General features: G+C 47.9%; 1 protein-coding gene across 3 annotated transcripts in view; it reads left to right on the top strand.

Moving 5' to 3' along the window:
• The window catches only part of pfas (phosphoribosylformylglycinamidine synthase), a 465,594-nt gene that overhangs the window by 258,816 nt on the left and 178,998 nt on the right, over positions 1 to 27,780 (top strand). For all 3 annotated transcript variants that reach the window (XM_072471967.1, XM_072471969.1, XM_072471968.1), the window contains 3 exons: positions 16,364 to 16,492; positions 16,728 to 16,859; positions 19,567 to 19,695. In XM_072471967.1, the coding sequence (XP_072328068.1) occupies positions 16,364 to 16,492; positions 16,728 to 16,859; positions 19,567 to 19,695 (390 nt within the window). The remainder of the gene's footprint in view (positions 1 to 16,363; positions 16,493 to 16,727; positions 16,860 to 19,566; positions 19,696 to 27,780) is intronic.

The raw sequence follows: 27,780 nt of genomic DNA on the forward strand, positions 1-27,780 counted from the left end.
TACGCCGCTTCAACTGTGACACGTGAATCCAGGATTTCTTTCCTTGGAGTTTCACGGCTGACTGGGTTGTGAGTAACACTTGATAGGGGCTTTCCACTTGTCTCCTAACAACAAAGAACAAAGAAATGTACAGCACAGGAACAGGCCCTTCGGCCCTCCAAGCCCGTGCCGACCATGCTGCCCGACTAAACTACAATCTTCTACACTTCCTGGGTCCGTATCCTTCTATTCCCATCCTATTCATATATTTGTCAAGATGCCCCTTAAATGTCACTATCGTCCCTGCTTCCACCACCTCCTCCGGTAGCGAGTTCCAGGCATCCACTACCCTTTGTGTACAAAACTTGCATCGTACATCTACTCTAAACCTTGCCCCTCGCACCTTAAACCTATGTCCCCTAGTAATTGACCCCTCTACCTTGGGGAAAAGCCTCTGGCTATCCACTCTGTCTATGCACCTCATAATTTTGTAGACCTCTATCATGTCGCCCCTCAACCACCTTCGTTCCAGTGAGAACAAACCGAGTTTATTCAACCGCTCCTCATAGCTAATGCCCTCCATACCAGGCAACATTCTGGTAAATCTCTTCTGCACCCTCTCGAAAGCCTCCACATCCTTCTGGTAGTGTGGCGACCAGAATTGAACACTATACTCCAAGTGTGGTTCTATACAGCTGGAACATGACTTGCCAATTCTTATACTCAATGCCCCGGCCAATGAAGGCAAGCATGCCGTATGCCTTCTTGACTACCTTCTCCACCTGTGTTGCCCCTTTCAGTGACCTGTGGACCTGTACTCCTAGATCTCTTTGACTTTCAATACTCTTGAGGGTTCTACCATTCACTGTATATTCCCTACCTGCATTAGAACTTCCAAAATGCATTACCTCACATTTGTCCGGATTAAACTCCATCTGCCATCTCTCCGCCCAAGTCTCCAAACAATCTAAATCCTGCTGTATCCTCCGACAGTCCTCATCGCTATCCGCAATTCCACCAACCTTTGTGTCGTCTGCAAACTTATTAATCAGACCAGTTACATTTTCCTCCAAATCATTTATATATACTACAAAGAGCAAAGGCCCCAGCACTGATCCCTGTGGAACACCACTGGTCACAGCCCTCCAATTAGAAAAGCATCCTTCCATTGCTACTCTCTGCCTTCTATGGCCTAGCCAGTTCTGTATCCACCTTGCCAGCTCACCCCTGATCCCGTGTGACTTCACCTTTTGTATTAGTCTACCATGAGGGACCTTGTCAAAGGCCTTACTGAAGCCCATATAGACAACATCCACTGCCCTACCTGCATCAATCATCTTAGTGACCTCCTCAAAAAACTCTATCAAGTTAGTGAGACACGACCTCCCCTTCACAAAACCGTGCTGCCTCTCACTAATACGTCCATTTGCTTCCAAATGGGAGTAGATCCTGTCTCGAAGAATTCTCTCCAGTAATTTCCCTACCACTGAAGTAAGGCTCACCGGCCTGTAGTTCCCGGGATTATCCTTGCTACCCTTCTTAAACAGAGGAACAACATTGGCTATTCTCCAGTCCTCCGGGACATCCCCCGAAGACAGCGAGGATCCAAAGATTTCCGTCAAGGCCTCAGCAATTTCCTCTCCAGCCTCCTTCAGTATTCTGGGGTTGATCCCATCAGGCCCTGGGGACTTATCTACCTTAATATTTTTTAAGACACCCAACACCTCTTCTTTTTGGATCTCAATGTGACCCAGGCTATCTACACACCCTTCTCCAGACTCAACATCTACCAATTCCTTCTCTTTGGTGAACACTGATGCAAAGTATTCATTTAGTACCTCGCCCATTTCCTCTGGCTCCACACATAGATTCCCTTGCCTAACCTTCAGTGGGCCAACCCTTTCCCTGGCTACCCTTTTGCTTTTTATGTACGTGTAAAAAGCCTTGGGATTTTCCTTAACCCTATTTGCCAATGACTTTTCGTGACCCCTTCTAGCCCTCCTGACTCCTTGCTTAAGTTCCTTCCTACTTTCCTTATATTCCACGCAGGCTTCGTCTGTTCCCAGCCTTTTAGCCCTGATAAATGCCTCCTTTTTTTTTTTGACGAGGCCTACAATATCTCTCGTCATCCAAGGTTCCCGAAAATTGCCGTATTTATCCTTCTTCCTCACAGGAACATGCCGGTCCTGCATCCCTTTCAACTGCCACTTGAAAGCCTCCCACATGTCAGATGTTGATTTGCCCTCAAACATCCGCCCCCAATCTATGTTCTTCAGTGCCCGCCTAATATTGTTATAATTAGCCTTCCCCCAATTTAGCACATTCATCCTAGGACCACTCTTATCCTTGTCCACCAGTACTTTAAAACTTACTGAATTGTGGTCACTGTTACCGAAATGCTCCCCTACTGAAACATCTACCACCTGGCCGGGCTCATTCCCTAATACCAGGTCCAGTACCGCCCCTTCCCTAGTTGGACTGTCTACATATTGTTTTAAGAAGCCCTCCTGGATGCTCCTTACAAACTTCGCCCCGTCTAAGCCCCTGGCACTGAGTGAGTCCCAGTCAATATTGGGGAAGTTGAAGTCTCCCATCACCACAACCCTGTTGTTTTTACTCTTTTCCAAAATCTGTCTACCTATCTGCTCCTCTATCTCCCGCTGGCTGTTGGGAGGCCTGTAGTAAACCCCCAACATTGTGACTGCACCCTTCTTATTCCTGATCTCTACCCATATAACCTCACTGCCCTCTGAGGTGTCCTCTCGCAGTACAGCTGTGATATTCTCCCGAACCAGTAGCGCAACTCCGCCTCCCCTTTTACATCCCCCTCTATCCCGCCTGAAACATCTAAATCCTGGAACGTTTAGCTGCCAATCCTGCCCTTCCCTCAACCAGGTCTCTGTAATGGCAACAATATCATAGTTCCAAGTACTAATCCAAGCTCTAAGTTCATCTGCCTTACCCGTAATACTTCTTGCATTAAAACATATGCACTTCAGGCCACCAGACCCGCTGTGTTCAGCAACTTCTCCCTGTCTGCTCTGCCTCAGAGCCACACTGTCCCTATTCCCTAGTTCTCCCTCAATGCTCTCACCTTCTGACCTATTGCTCCCGTGCCCACCCCCCTGCCATACTAGTTTAAACCCTCCCGTGTGACACTAGCAAACTTCGCGGCCAGGATATTTATGCCTCTCCGGTTTAGATGCAACCCGTCCTTCTTATACAGGTCACACCTGCCCCGGAAGAGATCCCAGTGGTCCAGATAATGGAAACCCTCCCTCCTACACCAGCTGTTTAGCCACGTGTTTAACTGCTCTATCTTCCTATTTCTAGCCTCACTGGCACGTGGCACAGGGAGTAATCCCGAGATTACAACCCTCGAGGTCCTGTCTTTTAACTTTCTGCCTAGCTCCCTGAACTCCTGCTGCAGGACCTCATGCCCCTTCCTGCCTATGTCGTTAGTACCAATATGTACAACGACCGCTGCCTGTTTGCCCTCCCCCTTCAGGATGCCCTCTACCCGTTCGGAGACATCCTGGACCCTGGCACCAGGGAGGCAATATACCATCCTGGAGTCTCTTTCACGTCCACAGAAGCGCCTATCTGTGCCCCTGACTATAGAGTCCCCTATTACTATTGCTCTTCTGCGCTTTGACCCTCCCTTCTGAACATCAGAGCCAGCCGTGGTGCCACTGCTCTGGCTGCTGCTGTTTTCCCCTGATAGGCTATCCCCCCCGACAGTATCCAAAGGGGTATATCTGTTCGAGAGGGGGACAACCACAGGGGATTCCTGCACTGACTGCTTGCCCTTTCTGGTGGTCACCCATTTCTCTGCCTGCACCTTGGGTGTGACCACATCTACATAACTGCGATCTATGACGCTTTCCGCCTCCTGCATGCTCCTAAGTGCATCCAATTGCCGCTCCAACCGAACCATGCGGTCTGTGAGGAGCTCCAGTTGGGTGCACTTTCTGCAGATGAAGCCATCCGGGACGCTGGAAGCCTCCCGGGCCTGCCACATCTCACAGTCAGAGCACAGCACCCCTCTAACTGACATTGCGTCAATTAATTAAAATTAAATTTTTTTTTTTTTGAATATTTTTTTTTTAAATATCAAAGTTACTGTTGACTATCTGTTTCCTAGCACTAGATTTCTAATAGAAATGCGAAAGCTAAATATAGTACTCTCCGATCTCTGGCTTAGATATCCCTCTAAATTATAATTAAGTAATTATGTTACCAATGCTCAGTTTTTTTAATTTAGTGTAGAATCCCAACCAGCCACTCAGGCCACAGCTTTTCTGTGATTTCACTTCAGTTTCCCCCCCGACACACACACACTTTGAAAAAGGTACAAAAGTAAAAATGCGTAAAAATCACTTACTTACCTTCTTCGTGTTAATAATAAAATATGGTACTTACCTCACACCAATGGGTTTTATTATTAGGTTAGAGGAGGAGGGCGGGTGGGAGATACTACACGTGTAGTGTCTCGGGTTTCCTCTCCACCAGAATTTATTGGTGAGGGTCTTCACAGAGGTCCGTGGGTCGAACTTCCTGTTCCCGCCTTTAATACTGAAATATTTAAAAAAACAGAAAAGAGGGACCGAAAACGGGACCAGGTAAGTGTTTTTAAAGCACAGACTTACCTCCCAGCAATCACTTCCGCACTGCCCCCGCTGAAATTGACAAACCAGCTGTTCTCCCGCCGAAATCGACTGGCCTGCCCCTGCAAAGACAAGTGTTTTTAAAGCACAGACTTACCTCCCAGCAATCACTTCCGCACTGCCCCCGCTGAAATTGACAAACCAGCTGTTCTCCCGCCGAAATCGACTGGCCTGCCCCTGCAAAGACAAATGTTTTTAAAGCACAGACTTACCTCCCAGCAATCACTTCCGCACTGCCCCCGCTGAAATTGACAAACCAGCTGTCAACCAGAAATCGCCGAATAACGGTTCATAGAACATAGAAAATACAGCACAGAACAGGCCCTTCGGCCCACGATGTTGTGCCGAACCTTTGTCCTAGATTAATCATAGATTATCATAGAATTTACAGTGCAGAAGGAGGCCATTCGGCCCACTGAGTCCGCACCGGCTCTTGGAAAGAGCACCCTACCCAAGGTCAACACCTCCACCCAACACTAAGGACAATTTTGGACACTAAGGGCAATTTATCATGGCCAATCCACCTAACCTGCACATCTTTGGACTGTGGGAGGAAACCAGAGCACCCGGAGGAAACCCACGCACACGCGGGGAGGATGTGCAGACTCCGCACAGTGACCTAAGCTGGAATCGAACCTGGGACCCTGGAGCTGTAAACAATTGTGCTATCCACATGGTCTGCCTGTGATGACCTCAAATGGGCTTAGGCCTGTGGTTCTGTTTGGGGTTGCTCTGATACTGCACAAAACTAGTGACAAGGCTTGAATCCAATTCATGCCTTCTTGGTTGTATTTGGATAACCAATTTTTTGGATAACCACTTGTCCTGATAATTCTGCGTGATAAGGGCAGTGTAGATTCCAATCGATGTTCAGTAACCTGCACACCTCCTGGCAAACAGCACCTGTAAAGTGAGTTCCGTTGGCTTAGTCAATGCTAGCTGGTACTCCCCATCTGGGAATATAGTCTTTGCACAGGACTTGGCTGTATGGGTGGCTGTAGCCCTCCTGGCTGGAGCAGCCTCTACCCATCTAGAGAACTTATTCACTATTACAAGGACGTCAGTGTATCTTTGACATGCAGGAAGGGTGATGTAATCGACCTGTATGCTCTGGAATGGTCCTGCAGGGGCAGGAGCTTTTAGCTGGGGCATTGATGTTATAGATCCTAAGTTTCAGTAGGGGAGCATTTCGGTAACAGTGACCACAATTCAGTAAGTTTTAAAGTACTGGTGGACAAGGATAAGAGTGGTCCGAGGATGAATGTGCTAAATTGGGGGAAGGCTAATTATAACAATATTAGGCGGGAACTGAAGAGCATAGATTGGGGGCGGATGTTTGAGGGCAAATCAACATCTGACATGTGGGAGGCTTTCAAGTGTCAGTTGATAGGAATACAGGACAGGCATGTTCCTGTGAGGAAGAAAGACAAATACGGCAATTTTCGGGAACCTTGGATGACGAATGATATTGTAGGCCTCGTCAAAAAGAAAAAGGAGGCATTTGTCAGGGCTAAAAGGCTGGGAACAGACGAAGCCTGTGTGGCATATAAGGAAAGTAGGAAGGAACTTAAGCAGGGAGTCAGGAGGGCTAGAAGGGGTCATGAAAAGTCATTGGCAAATAGGGTTAAGGAAAATCCCAAGGCTTTTTACACTTACATAAAAAGCAAGAGGGTAGCCAGGGAAAGGGTTGGCCCACTGAAGGATAGGCAAGGGAATCTATGTGTGGAGCCAGAGGAAATGGGCGAGGTACTAAATGAATACTTTGCATCAGTATTCACCAAAGAGAAGGAATTGGTAGATGTTGAGTCTGGAGAAGGGGGTGTAGATAGCCTGGGTCACATTGTGATCCAAAAAGACGAGGTGTTGGGTGTCTTAAAAAATATTAAGGTAGATAAGTCCCCAGGGCCGGATGGGATCTACCCCAGAATACTGAAGGAGGCTGGAGAGGAAATTGCTGAGGCCTTGACAGAAATCTTTGGATCCTCGCTGTCTTCAGGGGATGTCCCGGAGGACTGGAGAATAGCCAATGTTGTTCCTCTGTTTAAGAAGGGTGGCAGGGATAATCCCGGGAACTACAGGCCGGTGAGCCTTACTTCAGTGGTAGGGAAATTACTGGAGAGAATTCTTCGAGACAGGATCTACTCCCATTTGGAAGCAAATGGACGTATTAGTGAGAGGCAGCACGGTTTTGTGAAGGGGAGGTCGTGTCTCACTAACTTGATAGAGTTTTTCGAGGAGGTCACTAAGATGATTGATGCAGGTAGGGCAGTAGATGTTGTCTATATGGACTTCAGTAAGGCCTTTGACAAGGTCCCTCATGGTAGACTAGTACAAAAGGTGAAGTCACACGGGATCAGGGGTGAACTGGCAAGGTGGATACAGAACTGGCTAGGCCATAGAAGGCAGAGGGTAGCAATGGAGGGATGCTTTTCTAATTGGAGGGCTGTGACCAGTGGTGTTCCACAGGGATCAGTGCTGGGACCTTTGCTCTTTGTAGTATATATAAATGATTTGGAGGAAAATGTAACTGGTCTGATTAGTAAGTTTGCAGACGACACAAAGGTTGGTGGAATTGCGGATAGCGATGAGGACTGTCTGAGGATACAGCAGGATTTAGATTGTCTGGAGACTTGGGCGGAGAGATGGCAGATGGAGTTTAACCTGGACAAATGTGAGGTAATGCATTTTGGAAGGGCTAATGCAGGTAGGGAATATACAGTGAATGGTAGAACCCTCAAGAGTATTGAAAGTCAAAGAGATCTAGGAGTACAGGTCCACAGATCACTGAAAGGGGCTACACAGGTGGAGAAGGTAGTCAAGAAGGCATACGGCATGCTTGCCTTCATTGGCCGGGGCATTGAGTATAAGAATTGGCAAGTCATGTTGCAGCTGTATAGAACCTTAGTTAGGCCACACTTGGAGTATAGTGTTCAATTCTGGTCGCCACACTACCAGAAGGATGTGGAGGCTTTAGAGAGGGTGCAGAAGAGATTTACCAGAATGTTGCCTGGTATGGAGGGCATAAGCTATGAGGAGCGATTGAATAAACTCGGTTTGTTCTCACTGGAACGAAGGAGGTTGAGGGGCGACCTGATAGAGGTATACAAAATTATGAGGGGCATAGACAGAGTGGATAGTCAGAGGCTTTTCCCCAGGGTAGAGGGGTCAATTACTAGGGGGCATAGGTTTAAGGTGAGAGGGGCAAAGTTTAGAGTAGATGTACGAGGCAAGTTTTTTACGCAGAGGGTAGTGGGTGCCTGGAACTCACTACCGGAGGAGGTAGTGGAGGCAGGGACGATAGGGACATTTAAGGGGCATCTTGACAAATATATGAATAGGATGGGAATAGAAGGATACGGACCCAGGAAGTGTAGAAGATTGTAGTTTAGTCGGGCAGTATGGTCGGCACGGGCTTGGAGGGCCGAAGGGCCTGTTCCTGTGCTGTACATTTCTTTGTTCTTTGTTCTTTGTTTGTTCTTTTGACAGGTTACACAGATGTTTGATACCAATTGTGCATGTTTTTTGAATCCTTTGCCACACCAACTTTTCTGGAATCGTCCGCCCATCATCTGTTGAGGGGCTAAATGTTCCCATGAATGGATCTGTTGGGCCAGAAGTGGCAGCAGTGCCTGTGGTGCAACTGGTTTATCAATCTGAACTTGTCTCCAAATATCATCATCATACAACTGGATACCTGAGTCTAACCATGACCATTTCTGTCGAGTTATGTTGCATTTCATGTAGATTTTGTAATAAATTGGTCACTCCCAATTTATAGGTGTGCCTTGGTTCTTCTGAAGAATCCCACTGGGAGGCAGCTTCCTTTGCTGCTTGGTCTGCAAGGGCGTTTCCTTGTGCTTATATAGTGTTTTCTTGGATACTTCTTTTGGAAACGTTACGGCTTCCAGGAGGTCTTGTACTTCCTTCCCATTTCGGATAGGTGTCCCTGCTGTGGTGAGGAATCCTCTTTTTCTCCACAAGTGGCCAAAATCATGGGCTACTCCAAAACCGTATCTGGAGTCTGTATAGATGTTAGCTGTTTGATCTTTTGCCACACGACATGCTTCTGCTAGTGCCCTCAATTCGGGATTTGTACAGGCTTGTGACTGCCCATTCAGCCTTTCGGATATCCTTGTCAATAAAGGAGGAACCACCTGTAAATAGAACCAAATCTGGATTTTGTAGTGGTTCTTCTTCGATCAGGCATGCCTCCTCCATTTCCTCTATTACTTCCACACAGTCATGTTCTTCTTCTCCCCCCTTTTGCTCCTCGGGAAGCGGGAGCAAAGATGCTGTATTTACGGGGCTTGTACGGTGGAAGTAAAGATTAGGGCCGGGATTCTCCCTTCTGGGGACTAAGTCCTCACGCCGGCGGGAGAACCGGCGCCAACCACTCCGGCGTCAACAGTCCCTGTAAGTGCGGAATTCTCCGCGTTTTCGGGGGTTAGGTGGATGGCGGAGGCACTGCCGCTGTGCCGGCCGACGCCGAACGGCTGGCGTGATCTCGCGCATGCGCGGAACGGCCAGCGTATTTTCGCGCCGTCCCCCGGGCAACATGGCGTGGAAGAAAAGTGCCCCCATGGAACAAGCCCACCTGCAGATCGGTGGGCCCCGATCGCGGGACAGGCCACCGCCACCCCCCCCCCCCCCCCGGTCGGATCCACCACCCCCTCCCCCGAGGACAGCCCCCACATACTCACCTGCCAGGTCCCGCCGTGCGTGAGGTGAGTAATTCACGCCGGCAGGACTGGCCAAAAATGGACGGCCGCTCGGCCCATCGGGGCCTGGAGAATCGCCGGGGGGGGGAGCCGCTGTCAACGACCGGCGTGGCGGGAATCCCGCCACCGCCTGAAAACGGCGCCCGAGAATACGGCAGCCGGCGTCGGGGCGGGATTCGCGCCTCCCCCCGGGAATTCTCCGACCCAGCGGGGGGGGGTGTCGGAGAATCCCGGCCTAGGTGCTTCCAAAACTGCTGTCCATCTGGTCCACCTGGCTGTTGTGACTTGTGATACTCTGTGCATGGAGAGTAGAGAATGGACGGCATGGGGACATTTAATGGTCAATTGCTGATCAAGGACAAGGCCTGCTGTAGCCATCACAGCTCGACATGTGGCTTCCATGCCATATGCCAGGACCATGTTGTCCAGTTTGACGGAGTAGTATCCTACTGGTCTTAGCTGGTCACCATGTTCTTGGGCTAGTACTACTGTCATGTACCCTTCTTTCTCATGAACAAACATGGTGAACGGCTTTCCATTGTTTGGAATTCCTAGAGCAAGTCCTGAGCACTTGGCCTGTTTCAGGTTCAAGAATGACTTTTTCTGTTCCGTTGTGAGGTCAACCGTGTCTTTTGATTTTCGGTTGCCTTTTAGGAGGTCATTTAATGGTTGAGCCATCTGAGTAAATGAATCAATCCAGTTTCTGTTAAAGTTGCATAGTCCCAAAAAGGATCTCACCTTCTGGACAGTTGTAGGCTCTTTGGTGGCTTTGATTGCAGACGTTCTATCCTGGGTACGTTCTCTTTTGCCTTTAGATATTTTCTGACCTAAGTAGACAACTTCATCTTGAGAAATTTGTGCTTTGGCGAAGCTGACTTTGTGTCCATTGTAGCTAAGGTGGTCTAAAAGGACACGCAAGTCTCTTTCATGGTCTTCTTCATCAATGGAGGCCACCAGGATGACATCTATGTATTGGATAATGGTGGAGGGCATATCAGGCAGTTCCCTCAGGTGGTCCTGTGGAGCGATGTGAAAAGCAATAGGCATCATAATTGCCCTTCCCCCAGCTATACCTCTTGCCCTGCGGGGTATACTTATCCCTTTCCATCACTAACGTAAACGTCACCGAATTGTGGTCACTGTCCCCAAAGTGCTCTCCTACCTCCAAATCCAACACCTGGCCTGGTTCATTACCCAAAACCAAATCCAACGTGGCCTCGCCTCTTGTTGGCCTGTCAACATATTGTGTCAGGAAACCCTCCTGCACATACTGTACAAAAAACGACCCATCTAATGTCCTGTGGAGCGATGTGAAAAGCAGTAGGGCTGTTGTGAAACCCTTGTGGTAGTCTGGTCCATGTGTATGGTTGTCTGATGGTGAAAGCAAACCATGGTTGCACCTCCTCTGCCAGTGGTACTGACCAAAGGCAATTGGCCATGTCTATAACTGAAAACCATTGAAGGTCTGGTGTTAAGGCATTATATATGGTGGGTGGATCGGCTAACAAAGGAGCTTTTCTGGCAATGTATTGGTTGGCCCTTCTATAGTCAATAGTCAGGTGCCATGTGCCATTAGCCTTCTCGACAGGCCAACACTGGACTGTTTGGCGAACTATGAACTCGCACCACTACTGTCTTCCAATTGCTTCACTACAGGTTGTATTCCCTCAATTGAGGAGGGGTTAATGGGGTACTGTTTGGTACATGGTGGTGCTACTCCAGTGAAGGATGCTGGTTCTATGTTTAATAGGCCACAGTCATTTTTGTCCTTGGCCCAAATTGGGTGGTGCTCTAGTTGGCTCTTTTTGAGGTTTCTGATGGACCATGTGACTTTTGGAACAATTTAATTGGGCTAGTATATCCATGCCCAGAAGGGCCTGGGTTACTGGGCCCATCCAGATGGAGGCCATCAGTTCATGTGCGCCAAATTCAAGCAACATGGACTCTTTTTTAAAGGGTTAATGGATCACCCACTGCTGCAGAAGCTTCAATCACCTGTCTTTAAGGGAAACAAGTGAGCATATTTTTGGGGAAGACAGGTTAATTTAGCTCCAATATCAAAAACAAATTCTATTTGTTGGCCTCCCACTCTCAGTGATATGCACAGTCCATCCTTTCTGTTCTCAATTAAAGCGTGTAGCGCTACGTGAATAGACTCACTGAAAATGAGATCAGTTAGTTTTTTGCTGCGTCGAGCAGCGCCCTCTTGTGTCGTGGGGCTAATCTGGTGCACCTGTCGACAAAAGCGTCATCGTCATTGAGTTTGTCTCTTTGTGGTGAAAGTGGCCGTGGCCTATGTTGATCTATGTACGAGTCCTGGTGATACGTGTCTCGGGGTGGATCCCTGTAGTATGAGTCACGGGGCGTATCGGTAGTATGAGTCCCGGTTGTCTTCATGTCCTTGGCTCCCATGTATTCTGAAAAGACATGATTTCGCCCAATGGCCGTCTTTACCACAAAAATGACATTTTCCCGTTTTCCTAAAATCCTTTATTGGAGCAAGAACAAGGGCCGGGGTTGATGTTACTGGAGGAGGAGTAGTAATTTTTGCTGGGGTTTCTGCGCTACTTGCAGTGGCTGCTGCGTCGGGCTGGGGCTAGGACGGAGAGCTCGGACTTTAACCTCCAAGCCACGGTCCAGTTGAATGCATCGTTCTATTAAGGCCCTGAAGGTAGTACTCACTAGCTCCCAGTCAGGAAAAACTATGTTTAGGGCATTAGACAATTCAGGTCTCAAATCAGCGACAAAAGCGGTTTTGAATGGTCCTCGGGTACTCTCATCCCAATTCCTTCCTCCTGCCTGGAGTTCCATTCTGGAATGCTCCTTCCAACTGTTCTAATCCTTTCCTCATTGTCTGTGAGATCCTCCAAATGCTTTTGAACACAGGATATTATTTACCCCCAGTCAGTTTTAGGTGGGTTGAATCTTAATAGCCAATCTTTAATTGCCTGCCCGCCCTCTTCCAGATTTTGTAAATCGTCGTCTAGGGCTGACCGAACTTCCGTCGAGAGTATTTTACTATCGCGTGGATTAACCATCACAGACAGAATCTGTACACCATCTAACGGATGGAGACCGTACATATTCTATAAGCACTGTAGCTGTTCCCAGATGGCTAACTTCTTCGGGTGAGGGGGTTCTTTGGACCATCGATCAACTTTATCAGGGTCTGCGGGTCATGGACCCCATGTCGGGCGTATTGAACTTTTATGGTAAACCCCATAACTATTCCAATTCAAATTCCCCTGCTTTGGAGAGGGTACAGAAGCGGTTTACCAGGATGTTGCCTGTTATGGAGGGCATTAGTTTTGATGAGAGGTTAAATGAACTCAGTCTGTTCTCACTGGAACGACGGAGGTTGAGAGGCGACCTGATCGAGATCTACAAGATTATGAGTTGCATGGACAGAGTGGATAGTCAGAGGCTCTTTCCTAGGGTCAGAGAGTCAAGTACTAGGGGACATAGGTTAAACGTGCATGGGGAAAAGTTTAGAATAGATGTGCGAGTCAAGTTTTTTACACCAAGGGTAATAAATATATGGAACGTGCTGCCTGGGGAAGTGATGAGAGCAGATACGATAGCGGCACTTAGGAGGCATCTGGACAAATTTCTGAATAGGGTGGGAATGGAAGGATACGAACTCCGTAAGTGCCTACGGTTTTAGTTTAGGCAGGTACCAGGCTTAAAAGGGCTGTTTCTGTGCGGTATTGTTCACTAAAAAACAGAATCCCATAAACCAAAAACCCCTTTTCAAGGGTGTGGCCCAGTACTCTGCATTCTCACTTGAATAAGATTGGCTTTTCCTGAGATTCTGACCCCGTCTCATCAGATATAAATCATTCCGGAAAGCAAACTATATCTTTTAAGTTACCAAAACAGCAGGTAGCTATAATCAATGGTTTTTTTTTTCTTGGAACAACTCTTTAAAATGAAAATAGAGAGACAGGGAAAAACACTTATCTGTCTGAGTCAACAGCAGCCAAATGTGAAAGCGAAAGTAAAACTCTCAGCCACCATCCACGAAAATGACTGAAGTCATGTGATAAGACAAAAACCTTTCTTAAAGGGACACTCACATGGAGGAGGGTGTAGAAGGATGGGTGAGTAAATTTGCAGATGACACTAAAGTTGGTGGAGTTGTGGACAGTGCAGAAGGATGTTGCAGGTTACAGAGGGACATAGATAACCTGCAGAGCTGGGCTGAGAGGTGGCAAATGGCTTTTAATGCAGAAAAGTGTGAGTTGATTCATTTTGGAAGGAGTAACAGGAATCCAGAGTACTGGGCTAATGGTAAGATTCTTGGTAGTGTGGATGAGCAGAGAGATCTCGGTGTCCATGTACATAGATCCCTGAAAGTTGCCACCCAGGTTGAGAGGGTTGTTAAGACTTTTATTGGTAGAGGGATTGAGTTTCGGAGCCATGAGGTCATGTTGCAGCTGTACAAAACTCTGGTGCGGCCGCATTTGGAGTATTGCGTGCAGTTCTGGTCGCCGCATTATAGGAAGGATGTGGAAGCATTGGAAAGGGTGCAGAGGAGATTTACCAGGCTGATGCCTGGTATGGAGGGAAGGTCTTATGAGGAAAGGCTGAGGGACTTGAGGCTGTTTTCGTTAGAGAGAAGAAGGTTAAGAGGTGACTTAATTGAGGCATACAAGATGATCAGAGTGTTAGATAGGGTGGACAGTGAGAGCCTTTTTCCTCGGATGGTGATGGCTAGCACGAGGGGACATAGCTTTAAATTGAGGGGAGATAGATATAGGACAGATGTCAGAGGTAGATTCTTTACTCAGAGAGTAGTAAGGGCATGGAATGCCCTGCCTGCAACAGTAGTGGACTCGCCAACATTAAGGGCATTTAAACATATGGAAGATAAGGGAATAGTGTAGATGGGCTTTAGAATGGTTTCCCAGGTCGGCGCAACATCGAGGGCCGAAGGGCCTGTACTGCGCTGTAATGTTCTATGTTCTAAGTACTAAAATGGCTATATGTGATGTAGATGTGGGAAATGCTGTTCCAATTAAACAACATCCATATAGACTTAACACTCTAAAATTGGCACAGGTTCAAAAAGAAATTGAAAGTATGCTTCAAAATGGCAAAAGTGAAGTGGGTTGCAGCCAATGGAGCTCATTCATAGTGATGGTACCGAAACCAGATGGTACCCAACGATTGTGTGTGGACTATAGAAAGGTAGTGGACATAGACGATCTGTGATTTTTAATCCAACATGGAAAGAACATTTGAAGCATCTGATGGAGTTAATCGATCGACTTCAGGAGGCGGGTTTGGTGGTAAACCTAGCCAAAAGTGAGTTTGGAAAAACCCAAGTCACGTTCCTTGCACATACAATTGTTCATGGACAAATGGTCCCACGGGATGTGAAAACAAAAGTTATTGAGAAGTTTCCAATACCCTCGACACAAAGGGAAATAATGAGATTTCTTGGCATGAGCAGTTATTACCGTAAATTTCTGCCGAATCTTAGCAGCATGGTTGCTCCACGGACGGATTTGCTGAAGGGGCGTAGCAAATTTCAGTGGACAACGGAGTGTCAAAAGGCATTTGACGGCCTGAAGGCTGTGTTAACCACTGCTCCTGTGTTGGCCACCCCAAATTATACAAAACCATTCAAGGTATCGATGCGAGTGATGTGGGCATAGGTGCTGTGTTCTTGCAAGAAGCCAACAAAGGAATAGAGGAACCTATTGGGTATTTTTCCAAAAGATTAAATGATCACCAGAGGAAGTATTCAACAATTGAAAAGGAGACTTTGAGCTTGGTGCTGACTTTGCAACATTTTAAAATTTATGTCACCAACAATTCGTCTGAAACAATTATATATACTGATCAGAATCCATTGACATTTTGGAGAGATTCAGGGATAAAAAAGCCAGACTGTTTCGATGGAGTTTATTATTACAGCCATTTCATTTAACACTTATACGTGTGGCAGGGCGTGAAAATGTTTTAGTCGATGCTTTGTCTTGAATGTGATGAAGAGAAGTAGTTCGATGGTGGAAAACAAAGAACTGAAAATGGACTGTATTATTGGAAATGTTTGCCTGTTTTAATGTTTTGAAATGTATGTTTACTGTTAAGTGCAAGTGAAAAGGTGAAAAATGAAACCATATTTGAAGTTGTTTGTTTTTCGGCAGTGGTTTCTACAGCCCAGCTGAAGCCATGTGACAAGACAAAAACCTTTCTTAAAGGGACATTCACATGACACAGGCATGTTCGTGAGGCTTGGTTCTGCTTTTCCGTGACAGGCGTGTTATTGAGATGTGATTCCCAGTGTCGGGCGTGTTAGTGAGATGTGATTCTGATTGTCAGGCATGTTAGTGAGATCTGATTCTCAGTATTAAACGTGTTAGTGAGACGTGATTCTTGGTGTTGGGTGCGTGGGATATTGTGCTATTATTAAGTATTAACTGTTTTTGTGTTAGTGAGATGTGATTCTCAGTGTCTGGCATGTTTGTGAGATGTGATTTTCCGTGTCGGGCATGTTAGAGAGATGTGATTCTCAGCGTCAGGCATGTTCGTGAGGCTTGGTTCTCCGTGTTAGGCATGTTAGTGAGATGTGATTCTAAGTGTCTGGCATGTTTATGAGATGCGATTCTCCGTGTCGGACAAGTTAGTGCGATGTGATTCTCGGTGTTGGGCATGTTAGTGAGATGTGATCCTCAGTGCCGAGCATGTTCATGAGCCTTGGTTCTCCTTGTCAGGCATGTTAGTGAGATGTGATTCTCATTGTTGGACCAGTCAGTGAGGTGTGATTTTCCATGTTGGACATTTTAGTGAGATGTGATTCTCAGTGTCTGGCATGTTAGTGAGATCTGATTCTCAGTATTGCCTATGTTAGTGAGATGTGATTCTTAATGTTGGACATGTTAGTGAGATATGATTCTATGTTTGGTGTGTTACTGAGATGTGGTTCTCCGTGTTGGGTGCGTCGGATATTGTGCTATTATTCAGTATTAACTGTTTTTGTCTACCTTTCAGGTGTTGCTCCTTTCAGTGGTGCTACCACTGGAACCGGGGGTCGTATCCGCGACATCCAGTGCACAGGACGAGGGGCACATGCCATTGCTGGGATTGTAGGCTACTGCTTTGGTAATCTTCTGTGTCCAGGTACTCTATTTGGCTTCATGTTTGAGTCCACTCTCGGTGTCTGTCACTATCTGTAAGCGGACCTCTTTGTGCCCCTAAGCATTAAATCCCTGCACCTCGTTGTGTCAGCATTTTCATTGGTTTGCTCCTCGTGTGCCAGTGTCAGCTTGGCTTAGTTCGACCACAACAACTGTTTCTACCACAGATTCCCCAGTATGCAGTGATTTGTGTGATAAATTTATTCTATATTTTTCAGAGTACCCGCAACCCTGGGAAGATCAGACATTCATTTATCCTGAGAACTTTGCGAGGCCCCTTGAGGTGGCAATAGAGGCCAGTAATGGAGCTTCTGATTATGGGAACAAGTTTGGAGAGCCCGTCTTGGCAGGCAAGTCATGGCAGGCATCAAGAAGTCTGGGCATTGTGAATGGTAAATTCCTGGACCTATTAAGGTCGGGAAAAGGTTTCATGCTGGGGCCTCTTGGATCTGGTCAGATTCTGGGAAGGAGTTAGTGCTGGGGCCTCCTGGATCTTGTCAATTTCTGAGAAGGGGTTAGTGCTGCAGCCTCCAGGATCTGGTCAGGTTCTGGGAAGGAGTTGATGCTGGGGCCTCCTGGATCTGGTCAGGTTCTGGGAAGGAGTTGATGCTGGGGCCTCCTGGATCTGGTCAGGTTCTGGAAAGGGGTTAGTGCTGGGGCCTCCTGGGACTGGTCATGTTCTGGAAAGGGGTTAGTGCTGGGGCCTCCTGGATCTGGTCAGGTTCTGGAAAGGGGTTAGTGCTGGGGCCTCTTGGATCTGTTCAGATTCTGGGAAGGGGTCAATGCTAGAGCCTCTGGATCTGGTCAGATTCTGGGAAGGGGCCAATGCTGGGGCCTCCTGGATCTGGACAGTTTCTGGAAAGGGGTTAATGCTGGGGCCTCCTAGATTTGGTCAGGTTCTGAGAAGGAATTGGTGCTGGGGCCTCCTGGATCTGGGAAGGGTTCAATGCTGTGGCTTCCTGGATCTGGTCAGGTTCTGGAAAGGGGTTAATGCTAGGGCCTCCTAGATTTGGTCAGGTTCTGGGAAGGAGTTGGTGCTGGGGCCTCCTGGATCTGGTCAAGTTCTGGGAAGGAGTTTGTGCTGGGGCCTCTTGGATCTGTTCAGATTCTGGGAAGGGGTCAATGCTAGAGCCTCTGGATCTGGTCAGATTCTGGGAAGGGGCCAATGCTGGGGCCTCCTGGATCTGGACAGTTTCTGGAAAGGGGTTAGTGCTGGGATTTGCTGGATCTGGTCAGGTTCTGGGAAGGGGTTAATGCTGGGCCTCCTGGATCTGGTCAGTTTCTGGGAAGGAGTTGGTGCTGGGGCCTCCTAGATCTGGTCAGATTCTGGGAAGGGGGTCAATGCTGGGGCTTCCTGGATCTGCTCAGATTCTGGGAATGGAGTCAATGCTGGGGACTTCTGGATGTGGTCAGATTCTGGAAAGTGGTCAATGCTGGGGACTCCTGGATCTGGTCAGATTCTGGAAAGGAGTTGGTGCTGGGGCCTCCTGCATCTGGTCAGATTCTGGTGAGGAGTTGGTGCTGGGGCCTCCTGGATCTGGTCAGATTCTGGTAAGGGGCCAATGCTGGGGCTTCCTGGATCTGGCCAGGTTGTGGTAAGAGGTTAGAGCTGGGGCCTCCTGGATTTGCTCATGTTCTGGGAAGGAGTTAATGCAGGGGCCTCCTGCATCTGGTCAGGTTCTGGGAAGGAGTTAGTGCTGGGGCCTCCTGGATTTGGCCAGGACCTGGGAAGGAGGTAGTGCTGGGGCCTCCTGGATCTGGTCAAATTCTGGGAAGGAGTTAAAGCTGGGGTCTCCTGGATCTGGTCAGATTCTGGGAAGGGGTCAATGCTGGGCCTTCCTGGATCTGGTCAGATTCTGGGAAGGGGTCAATGCTGGGGCCTCCTGGATCTGGTCATATTCTGGGAAGGAGTTGGTGCTGGGGCCTCCTGGATTTGGCCAGGACCTGGGAAGGAGGTAGTGCTGGGGCCTCCTGGATCTGGTCAAATTCTGGGAAGGAGTTAATGCTGGGGCCTCCTGGATCTGGTCAGATTCTGGGAAGGGGTCAATGCTGGGCCTTCCTGGATCTGGTCAGATTCTGGGAAGGGGTCAATGCTGGGGCCTCCTGGATCTGGTCAGATTCTGGGAAGGAGTTGGTGCTGGGGCCTCTTGGATCTGGTCAGATTCTGGTAAGGGGTCAATGCTGAGGCTTCCTGGATCTGGTCAGATTCTGGGAAGGGATCAATGCTGGGGCCTCCGGGATCAGGCCAGGTTGTGGGAAGAGGTTAGAGCTGGGGCCTCCCGGATTTGGTCATGTTCTGGGAAGGGGTTAATGCTGGGGCTTCCTGGATCTGGTCCGGTTCTGGAAAGGGGTTAATGCTGGGGCATTCTGGATTTGATCAGGTTCTGGGAAGGAGTTGGTGCTGGGGCCTCTTGGATCTGGTCAGATTCTGGGAAGGGGTCAATGCTGGGGCCTCATGGATCTGCTCAGATTCTGGGAAGGGAGTCAATGCTGGGGACTCCTGGATGTGGTCAGTTTCTGGAAAGTGGTCAATGCTGGGGACTCCTGGATCTGGTCACATTCTGGAAAGGAGTTGGTGCTGGGGCCTCCTGCATCTGGTCAGATTCTGGTGAGGAGTTGGTGCTGGGGCCTCCTGAATCGGTCAGATTCTGGGAAGGAGTTAATGCTGGGGCATTCTGGATTTGATCAGGTTCTGGGAAGGAGTTGGTGCTGGGGCCTCTTGGATCTGGTCAATTTCTGGGAAGGAGTTTGTGCTGGGGCTTGCTGGATCTGGTCAGGTTCTGGGAAGGGATTAATGCTGGGGCCTCCTGGATCGGGTCAGGATCTGGAATGGAGTTAGTCCTGGGGCCTCCTTGATTTGGTCAGGATCTGGGAAGGGGCTAGTGCTGGGGCCTCCTGGATCTGGACATGTTCTGGGAAGAAGTTAATGCTGGGGCCTCCTGGATTTGGTCAGGTTCTGAGAATGAGTTAGTGCTGGGGCCTCCTGGATCTGTTCAAATCTCGTAGGTGCGGGCTTATGTGTCTTTGGATTTGACTGGTATCTTGTTTGACTTGAAGGATTTGCCCGTTCATTTGGGTTGCTGCTCCCTGGTCAAGAGAGGAGAGAGTGGGTGAAACCCGTGATGTTCAGCGCTGGTATTGGAACCATTGAAGATCAGCATATCGACAAGGAGCAACCAAAACCAGGTGCATGCTGTTTTTGTTCATGGAGATGTGGTATTTTGAGGACACTGGCCAGCCAAGGGTTTTATGGTGCTGGTCTGGAGTGTTTGTTGGGGACGGTGCAGAGGGAGCTTTAGTCTGTATCTAACCCTGTGCTCTATCTTTGCTGGGCTTGTTTTATGGTGGCGGAGTAGAGGGAACTTCACTCTGTACCTAACCCTGTGCTGTACTTGTCCTGGGAGTGTTCAATGAGGACAGTGTAGAGGGAGCTTTATGCTGTATCTAACACAGTGCTGTACCTGTCAATGGGTGTGTTAGATGAGGACAGTGTACTCTGTACATAACCTCTGATGTACCTGTCCTTGGATTGTTTAGACATAGACATATAGACATAGAATTGACAGTGCAGAAGGAGGCCATTCAGCCCATCGAGTCTGCACCGAACCTTGGAAAGAACACCCCACACCTCCACCCGAACCCAGTATCCCCACCCAGCCTTTTTAGACACTAAGGGCAATTTAGTGTGGCCAATCCACCTGACCTGCACATCTTTGGACTGTGGGAGGAAACCGGAGCACCCAGAGGAAACCCACGCAGACACTGGGCGAACGTGCAGACTCATAGAATTTTTGTCATAGAATTTACAGTGCAGAAGGAGGCCATTCGGCCCATCGAGTCTGCACCGGCTCTTGGAAAGAGCACCCTACCCAAGGTCAACACCTCCACTCTATCCCATAACCCAGTAACCCCACACCACTGTCCGCACAGACAGTGACCCAAGCCGGGGATAGTGTCGAGGGAGCTTTAATCTGTATCTAACGTCCTTCTGTACCTGTCCTGGGATGTTTGAAGGGACAGTTTATTTTGTTTGTTGCCTTATTTTCCCTTCCTTTCATTTTTACTGTTGCATTTATGATTCACAGATGATTAATGGACATGTGTCTTTAAGGCTTGTTCCTCAAATTCAGCAGAGGATTTCATTGCAGGAGTGATCACTGTGATGGTTTTTACTGGCGATTGTCTATTGACAGCTGGGTTGAGTTTCAGTTTGATTGATTGACTGGTGGCCAATGGATTAGCCCTAAAGGCTGTGTTCTGCCCAGTAACTGGCGATGAATGGATATTATTCCACTGGAATTCCAGAGTCCCAAGGTTCCAGTGCAGTTTCAGCTTTGGTTCTGGAAATCTGATCAAAGGATCTAACTGACTCTCTCCAAAAAGATCCAGTTAATTCTCTGCAGAAGGCTACAGTGTCATAGTGGTTAGCACAGGGGAAGCACGTTAGCACAAGTGGATAGCACTGGCTTCACAGCACCAGGGTCCCAGGTTTGATTCCCCGCTGGGTCACTGTGCGGAGTCTGCACGTTCTCCCCGTGTCTGCGTTGGTTTCCTCCGGGTGCTCTGGCTTCCTCCCACAGTCCAAAGACGTGCAGGTTAGGTGGATTGACCATGATAAATTGCCCTTAGTGACCAAAACGTGGTTGGGAAGGGTTGTTGGGTCGTGGAGGTGGGGGCTTAAGTGGGTCGGTGCAGACACGATGGGCCGAGTGGCCTCCTTTTGCACTATGTTCGATGTTCACTGCTGCCCCACAGCTCCAGGGACCCAGGTTCAATTCCGGCCTCTGGTTACTGTTTGTGTGGAGTTTGCACCTTCTCCCTGTGCCTGCGTGGGTTTCCTCCGTGTGCTCCGGTTTCCTCATTGGTCTAATTCATAATCATCTGCCATTTCTGCTGCTAATCTTGCAGTTTGAAATCACTGCTCTTTCACATGAGTTCTCACTACATTAGGAATTGAATTTTTAAGCTCCTCCAGAATTATCATTTCTTGAGAGCTTCATACGTTTGGTCTATTTTTAAAGCCCTTATCCACCTATCAAAATTACTCGGTTTGATCCTTTTAAACTCCATGTATGTTTGACCAGGTTCTTTCATACATTTCTAAACCTTTGTCTGTAGGCTTCAGGCACTAGTTCATATGCACCGAAGATGGATTTTTTCACCTCTTCATGCGTCCCAGATACCTCCTCTGGTAGTGATGCAAACACTCCACTTCCCCTACCTACCAGCTTTGTTTGAATCAGGTTTACCTACATGTCCTGTGGCCATTTCATTTATTTAGCTGCCTTCTCAAATGAAATGGAAAAAGGTTTCTACCTCCTTCTCATCAAACCTTGGCAATGCTTGGTCATATTTAAATAGATCCCCACCAAGCCTTCGACTATGACTCTCTTTCTCACTATCCTCAAACTGTATGTTTCTCTTTACATCCTCCAATTTTAACTGCTGTCAGGTTTCATGGCTGTTTTCTAAAATTTAAAGTCTCCCACTTTTTCCCTTTCTTCTGTCTCCTTTTCTTTTCCCCCTCTCTTTTTTCCCCTGATCTATACCTCCCATTCTCTCTCTCTTTCCCTCATTTCGTATTCAAGCTGCTTTAATTCTTTTTCAAGTTCATCTGTAATTAATTAAACTAGAATGGCAGGGGAGTGGGTACCGGAGCAATAGGTCAGAAGGTGAAAATATTGAGGGAGAACTAGGAAATAAGACCAGTATGGCTCTGAGGAAGAGCAGACAGGGAGATGTTGCTGGGACCTTTGCTGTTCGTAGTATATATAAATGATTTGGAGGAACATGTAACTAGTCTGATTAGTACGTTTGCGGACGACCAAAGGTTGGAATTGCGGATAGCGATGGGGAATGTCAGAGGATACAGCAGGATTTAGATTGTTTGGAGACTTAGGCGGAGAGATGGCAGATGGAATTTAATCGGGACAAATGTGAGGGAATGCATTTTGGAAGGTCTAATACAGGTAGGGAATATACAGTGAATGGTAAAACCCTGAAGAGTATTGACAGTCAGAGAAATCTAGGTGTACAGGTCCACAGATCACATGAAAGGGGCAACACAGGTGGAGAAGGTAGTCAAGAAGGCATACGGCATGCTTGCCTTCATTGGCCGGGGCATTGAGTATAAGAATTGGCAAGTCATGTTGCAGCTGTATAGAACCTTAGTTAGGCCACACTTGGAGTATAGTGTTCAATTCTGGTCGCCACACTACCAGAAGGATGTGGAGGCTTTAGAGAGGGTGCAGAAGAGATTTACCAGAATGTTGCCTGGTATGGAGGGCATTAGCTATGAGGAGCGGTTGAATAAACTCGGTTTGTTCTCACTGGAACGAAGGAGGTTGAGGGGCTTCCTGATAGAGGTCTACAAAATTATGAGGGGCATAGGCAGAGTGGATAGTCAGAGACTTTTTCGCAGAGTTGGGGGGTCAATTACTAGGGTGCATAGGTTTCAGGTGTGAGGGGCAAGGTTTAGAGGAGATGTATGAGGCAAGTTTTTTCCACAGAGGGTAGTGGGTGCCTGGAATTCGCTGACGGAGGTGGTGGAAGCAGGGACGATAGTGACATTTAAGGGGCATCTTGACAAATGGAATGGGAATAGAGGGATACGGACCCCGGAGGTGTAGAAGATTTTAGTTTTGACGGGCAGCATGGCTGAAGGGGCTGTCCTTTTCTTTGTTCTTTGAATACTTGCCATTTCCAGTGATTCTGACTGTGTCTGAGGCAATTTTAAATGCTCTGCTACTGCCACAATTACCTCTTTTCATATTTTATCAGGCAATGTTAACTGCACTGTTTTTGCCAAATCTAAAAGCCTTTTTTTTAGTCTCTGCATGTGACCTTCTCCACCCCCAAAAACTTCTGAGCCTCTGAAAGAGCCATTATCTGCAACACACTCCCTACTTGAACTGGAATACACCACCTGAAAAGCAAACACCAATATGCTCACCCCTCACTGTCGCTAAGTTCACTCAGCCAACCCAATTACGAAAGATAGACTTTTACCCCATGAGCCCCCAATTTTTTCTGGTCCAGGGTTTAGAAGTTCACCTCACCTACAACTGTTTATTTATTTTGGCTATGATGAGCACATGGGCCTGCCTTACAGGTGTTAGTCAACAGAATCCTTAAGCACTTTTAATCAAAAACAAAGTTTATTCTACACATTTAGTTCACATTTTTATAAACACACACTGTAAGCATTTTTATCAACTGCCAACATAAATACCCCACACAGCTACGTATTCCTTGTATAACCCTTAATAAATTTCCCAATTAAGCTGTTCCAATTTAATAACCAGATCCCATAAACCAGAAAATCCTTTTCAAAGGTGTGGCCCAGCAAACAGCACTCAAGGCATGGTTTGGATGCTCTTGCGCCCTTTCCAAAACAGCAGGCTTGAATTTCTTCCAGAAAACAATTATTTTTTTTCAAGTTATCAAGCAGTCTGGAAATAGCTTTTAAAATGCAGATAGCAAACAGGACAAGACTCCTCTGTCTGAGTCCAGCAGCCAAATGTGAAAACGGAAGCAAAAAACCAGAGCCACAGCCCTGTTCCACCCACACAATGACATCAGTGAAGCTATGTGATAAGACAAAACACATTCTTAGAGGGACACTCCCATGACAATTTGGTGCTGTGTGCTGATCCTGCTGTCCGGTGTATTGGGCCCTGTACGCTGACCCTGCTGTCCTGTGTATTGAGACCAATGCGCTTTCCCACTGTCCAGTGCATTGGGTGCTGTGCACTGACCCCACTATCCTGTGTATTAGGTGCTGTGCACTGAACCCACTGTCCTATGTATTGGGACCAGTGCGCTGTCCCCACTATCCTGTGTATTGGGTGCTGTGCGCTGAACCTGCTATCCTATGTATTGGGACCAGTGCGCTGTCTCTGCTGTCCTGTGTATTGGGTGCTGTGCACTGTCCCCATTGGGTGCTGTGCGTTGACACTACTTTCCTGTGTATTTTGTATTCTGGGCTGTCTCTGCTGTCCTGTTCATTGGGTGCTGTGTGCTGATCCTGCTGTCCTGTTTATTGGGTCCAGTATGCTGATCCTGCTGTCCTGTTTATTGGGTCCAGTATGCTGACCCTGCTGTCCTGTGTATTGAGTGCTGCGCACTGTCCCCGCTGTCCTAAGTATTGGGCACAGTAAAAAGTCTTACACCAGGTTAAAGTAAAAATAGTTTCAAATCACTAGCTTTCAGAGTACAGCTCCGTCCTCGGGTGAATGAAGAGGTGGGTTCCAGAAACATATTTATAGACAAAGTCTCTGATGCAACACAATGCTTTGAATGCAAGTCTTTGCAGGTAATTACGTCTTTACAGGTCCAGCAACTGGAGAGCAACTGGAGAGATGGATAATCACAGGTTAAAGAGGCGTGAATTGTCTCAAGCCAGGACAGTTGGTAGGATTTCGCAAGCTCAGGCCAGATGGTGGAGGGTGAATGTAATGCAACATGAATCCAAGGTCCCAGTTGAGGCAGCAGTCGTGTGCGGAACTTAGCGATAAGTTTCTGCTCAGCGATTCTGTGTTGCCGACTGTCCTGAAGGTCGCCTTGGAGAACGCTTACCCAAAGATCAGAGGCTGAATGCCCTTGACTGCTGAAGAGTTCCCCGACTGGAAGGGAACATTCCTGCCTGGCGATTGTCGTACGATGTCCGTTCATCTGTTGTCGCAGCGTCTGCATGGTCTCACTAATGTACCACGCTTCGTGACATCCTTTCCTGCAGCGTATGAGGTAGACAACGTTGGCTGAGTCGCACGGGTATGTACCATGTACCTGGTGTGTGGTGTTCTCGCGTGTATTGGTGGCACCAATGTCGATGATCTGGCACGTCTAGCAGAGATTGCCATGGCAGGGCTGTGTGGTGTCGTGGTCGCTGTTCTGAAGGCTGGGTAGTTTGCTGCAAACAACGGCCTGTTTGAGGTTGCGCGGTTGTTTGAAGGCAAGTAGTGGGGGTGTGGGGATGACCTTGGCAAGATGTCTGTCTTCATCAATGACATGTTGAAGACTGCAAAGAAGATGTCGTCATTTCTCCGCTCCGGGGAAGTACTGGACGACGACGTTTTTGCTGTGGCACATTGGAACTGTCGATCGATGAGTCGAGCGCCATATCCCGTTCATACGAGTGCATCTTTTAGTGTCTGTAGATGTCTGTTGCGCTCCTCCTCGTCTGAGCAGATCCTGTGTACACTGAGGGCTTGTCCATAGGGGATGGCTTCTTTAATGTGTTTAGTGTGGAAGCTGGAGAAGTGGAGCATTGTGAGGTTATCCATGGGCTTGCGGTAAAACGAAGTGCTGAGGTGACCGTCCTTGATGGAGATTAGTGTGTCCAAGAATGCAACCGATCCTGGAGAGAAGATGTCGTAGTTTTGGTGAGTCTGATGGTGGGATGGAACTTATGCCAAATCAAATTTCTTTACCCGTCAGTCTGGCCTCAATAAAAGTCGAGATGGATTTGCAGGTACAGCATTAGTTATTTTATTTGGCTTGCAAGCCTGATTCATTTCACAAAACCATAGGACACATCCAGTCTCCTACACCCCGGAAAGCGAATGAACAAAGAGACAAAGGGATTTCTGCAAATCAATTCAAATGGTATCAAGTTTCACATACACGATTCCCATAGGTCATCCTATACCCCTCCTGACCTGGTCATACATTCTGATTGGCTCACTTCTCATCCCTTCCTCTGGCCCCCTTATTACCCAGCATCCTTTTCTCCTCCTTTGGTGGACACACCTCCTCCTTGCTTTGCCATGCGGTCTGAAATCCTTTGTCTGTGAACTCACCAGAATGAGACTGGCCTATCTCTACATTACAGTAACTAATATCTCTAAAGTAACTATATTATATCACATTCATCATTCCCTCCTTTTATCATTCCATGATAACCAAACTATCCAATCCATAGCTACGGTCCCTCATCCAGAAAGATCCGTCGCTGCATTTCCAATTCCTGACGTAGCCCCCCCTTCATCTGCTGCACCCTCATGGATTTTGACAGCTAAGATTTTAGGGGCGTTGATCTGTTCCAGTGTACCCCGCATTCTACCCATCACACATTTAAGGATGGCTTGGCCCACAAAGATGCAGCCAATAGCCACTGCTAAATACATGGCCATATTTATCAACCAGTCCTTCCAACCTCCAAATCCCCAGTTACCCCAAGAGCCATGATCCTGCATTCCGTCCAGGTGATCCCGTATGTGATCCATAAATTTAGTGATGTTAGCGGTTAAGTCTTGAGCTCCCATGATACACTTGCCCTGTACTATGGCGCGTACCCCACCCTCACGGGCCAGAAGATAGTCAAGAGCATACCGGTTCTGCATTGCAAACAACCGCAGCTGAGACAATTCCTTGGTTATTGCCCCGAAGGCTCCCAAGGTTTCATTTCCCAAGATGGTAAGGCCACAAATAAAATAATTCCTATCGCTGACAGCCAAGGAACCCCCCACACCTCCCAGTGTCAAGACGCTCCGAATTGCCCACCGGGCTGAGGGGCCCCGGGTTGGGTGCGAGAACCTGAGGTTTTTTCCAGTTCTCGCAGAATTCAGCTGAGACTGCCCGGCGTGCTAACTGATTATGCAGCATCCACGCCGAGGGGCAGGGGACTGTGGTAGGGACTAGAGTCCCAATAGCAATTTGGCGGGGAAATGGGGGTGACAAAACATTAGTTGCTGTACCATTTTTAAAAAAAAAAAGTAGTATCCTTGTTCCGTGTACAGGTGAGCATCACAATCAGTATATCGTTTGCGTAGGGATCCCCCAGTAGCCCAGTTTATCCAGCTTTGGAACGCCCACTCGGGCCGCCTAGCAATGCGGAAAGCCCTAGTCCCAACAGTGATACGAGAGACATTCGCCCAGCCACAAAGGAGCTGGATGCCGGCGTTCAATAGAACGCCAGTGGTGTTGTAACAAACGCATTGGCCAGACGCCTGGGTGATATGACACCTCCTGTCCGTACAGGTGGGGAACAGACATGTTATATTCGTTTCCACCTCTACCAGCAAACAGCCGTATCCTTCACTGCTGAAACAATTCTCGTACGACCGGGAATCCCTATTGGGAGTGAAGTGGCTAGGTATGTACGCCCTCCACCGCTGCAGCCTATCATACTGTGAGTGGGAATTATCCCGAGGAAGGGGAAGGCAAATAGCCGGTGGTGCTGAATCCGGATCGTAAGGAAGAGTGACTTGCTCGGGCGATGACTCGGAACGCTGACAATGAACCACCGTTTGGGGAGTACCCCAAAGCGGT

The sequence above is a fragment of the Scyliorhinus torazame genome, chromosome 13, assembly GCF_047496885.1.
Source record: "Scyliorhinus torazame isolate Kashiwa2021f chromosome 13, sScyTor2.1, whole genome shotgun sequence".
NCBI lineage: Eukaryota > Metazoa > Chordata > Chondrichthyes > Carcharhiniformes > Scyliorhinidae > Scyliorhinus > Scyliorhinus torazame.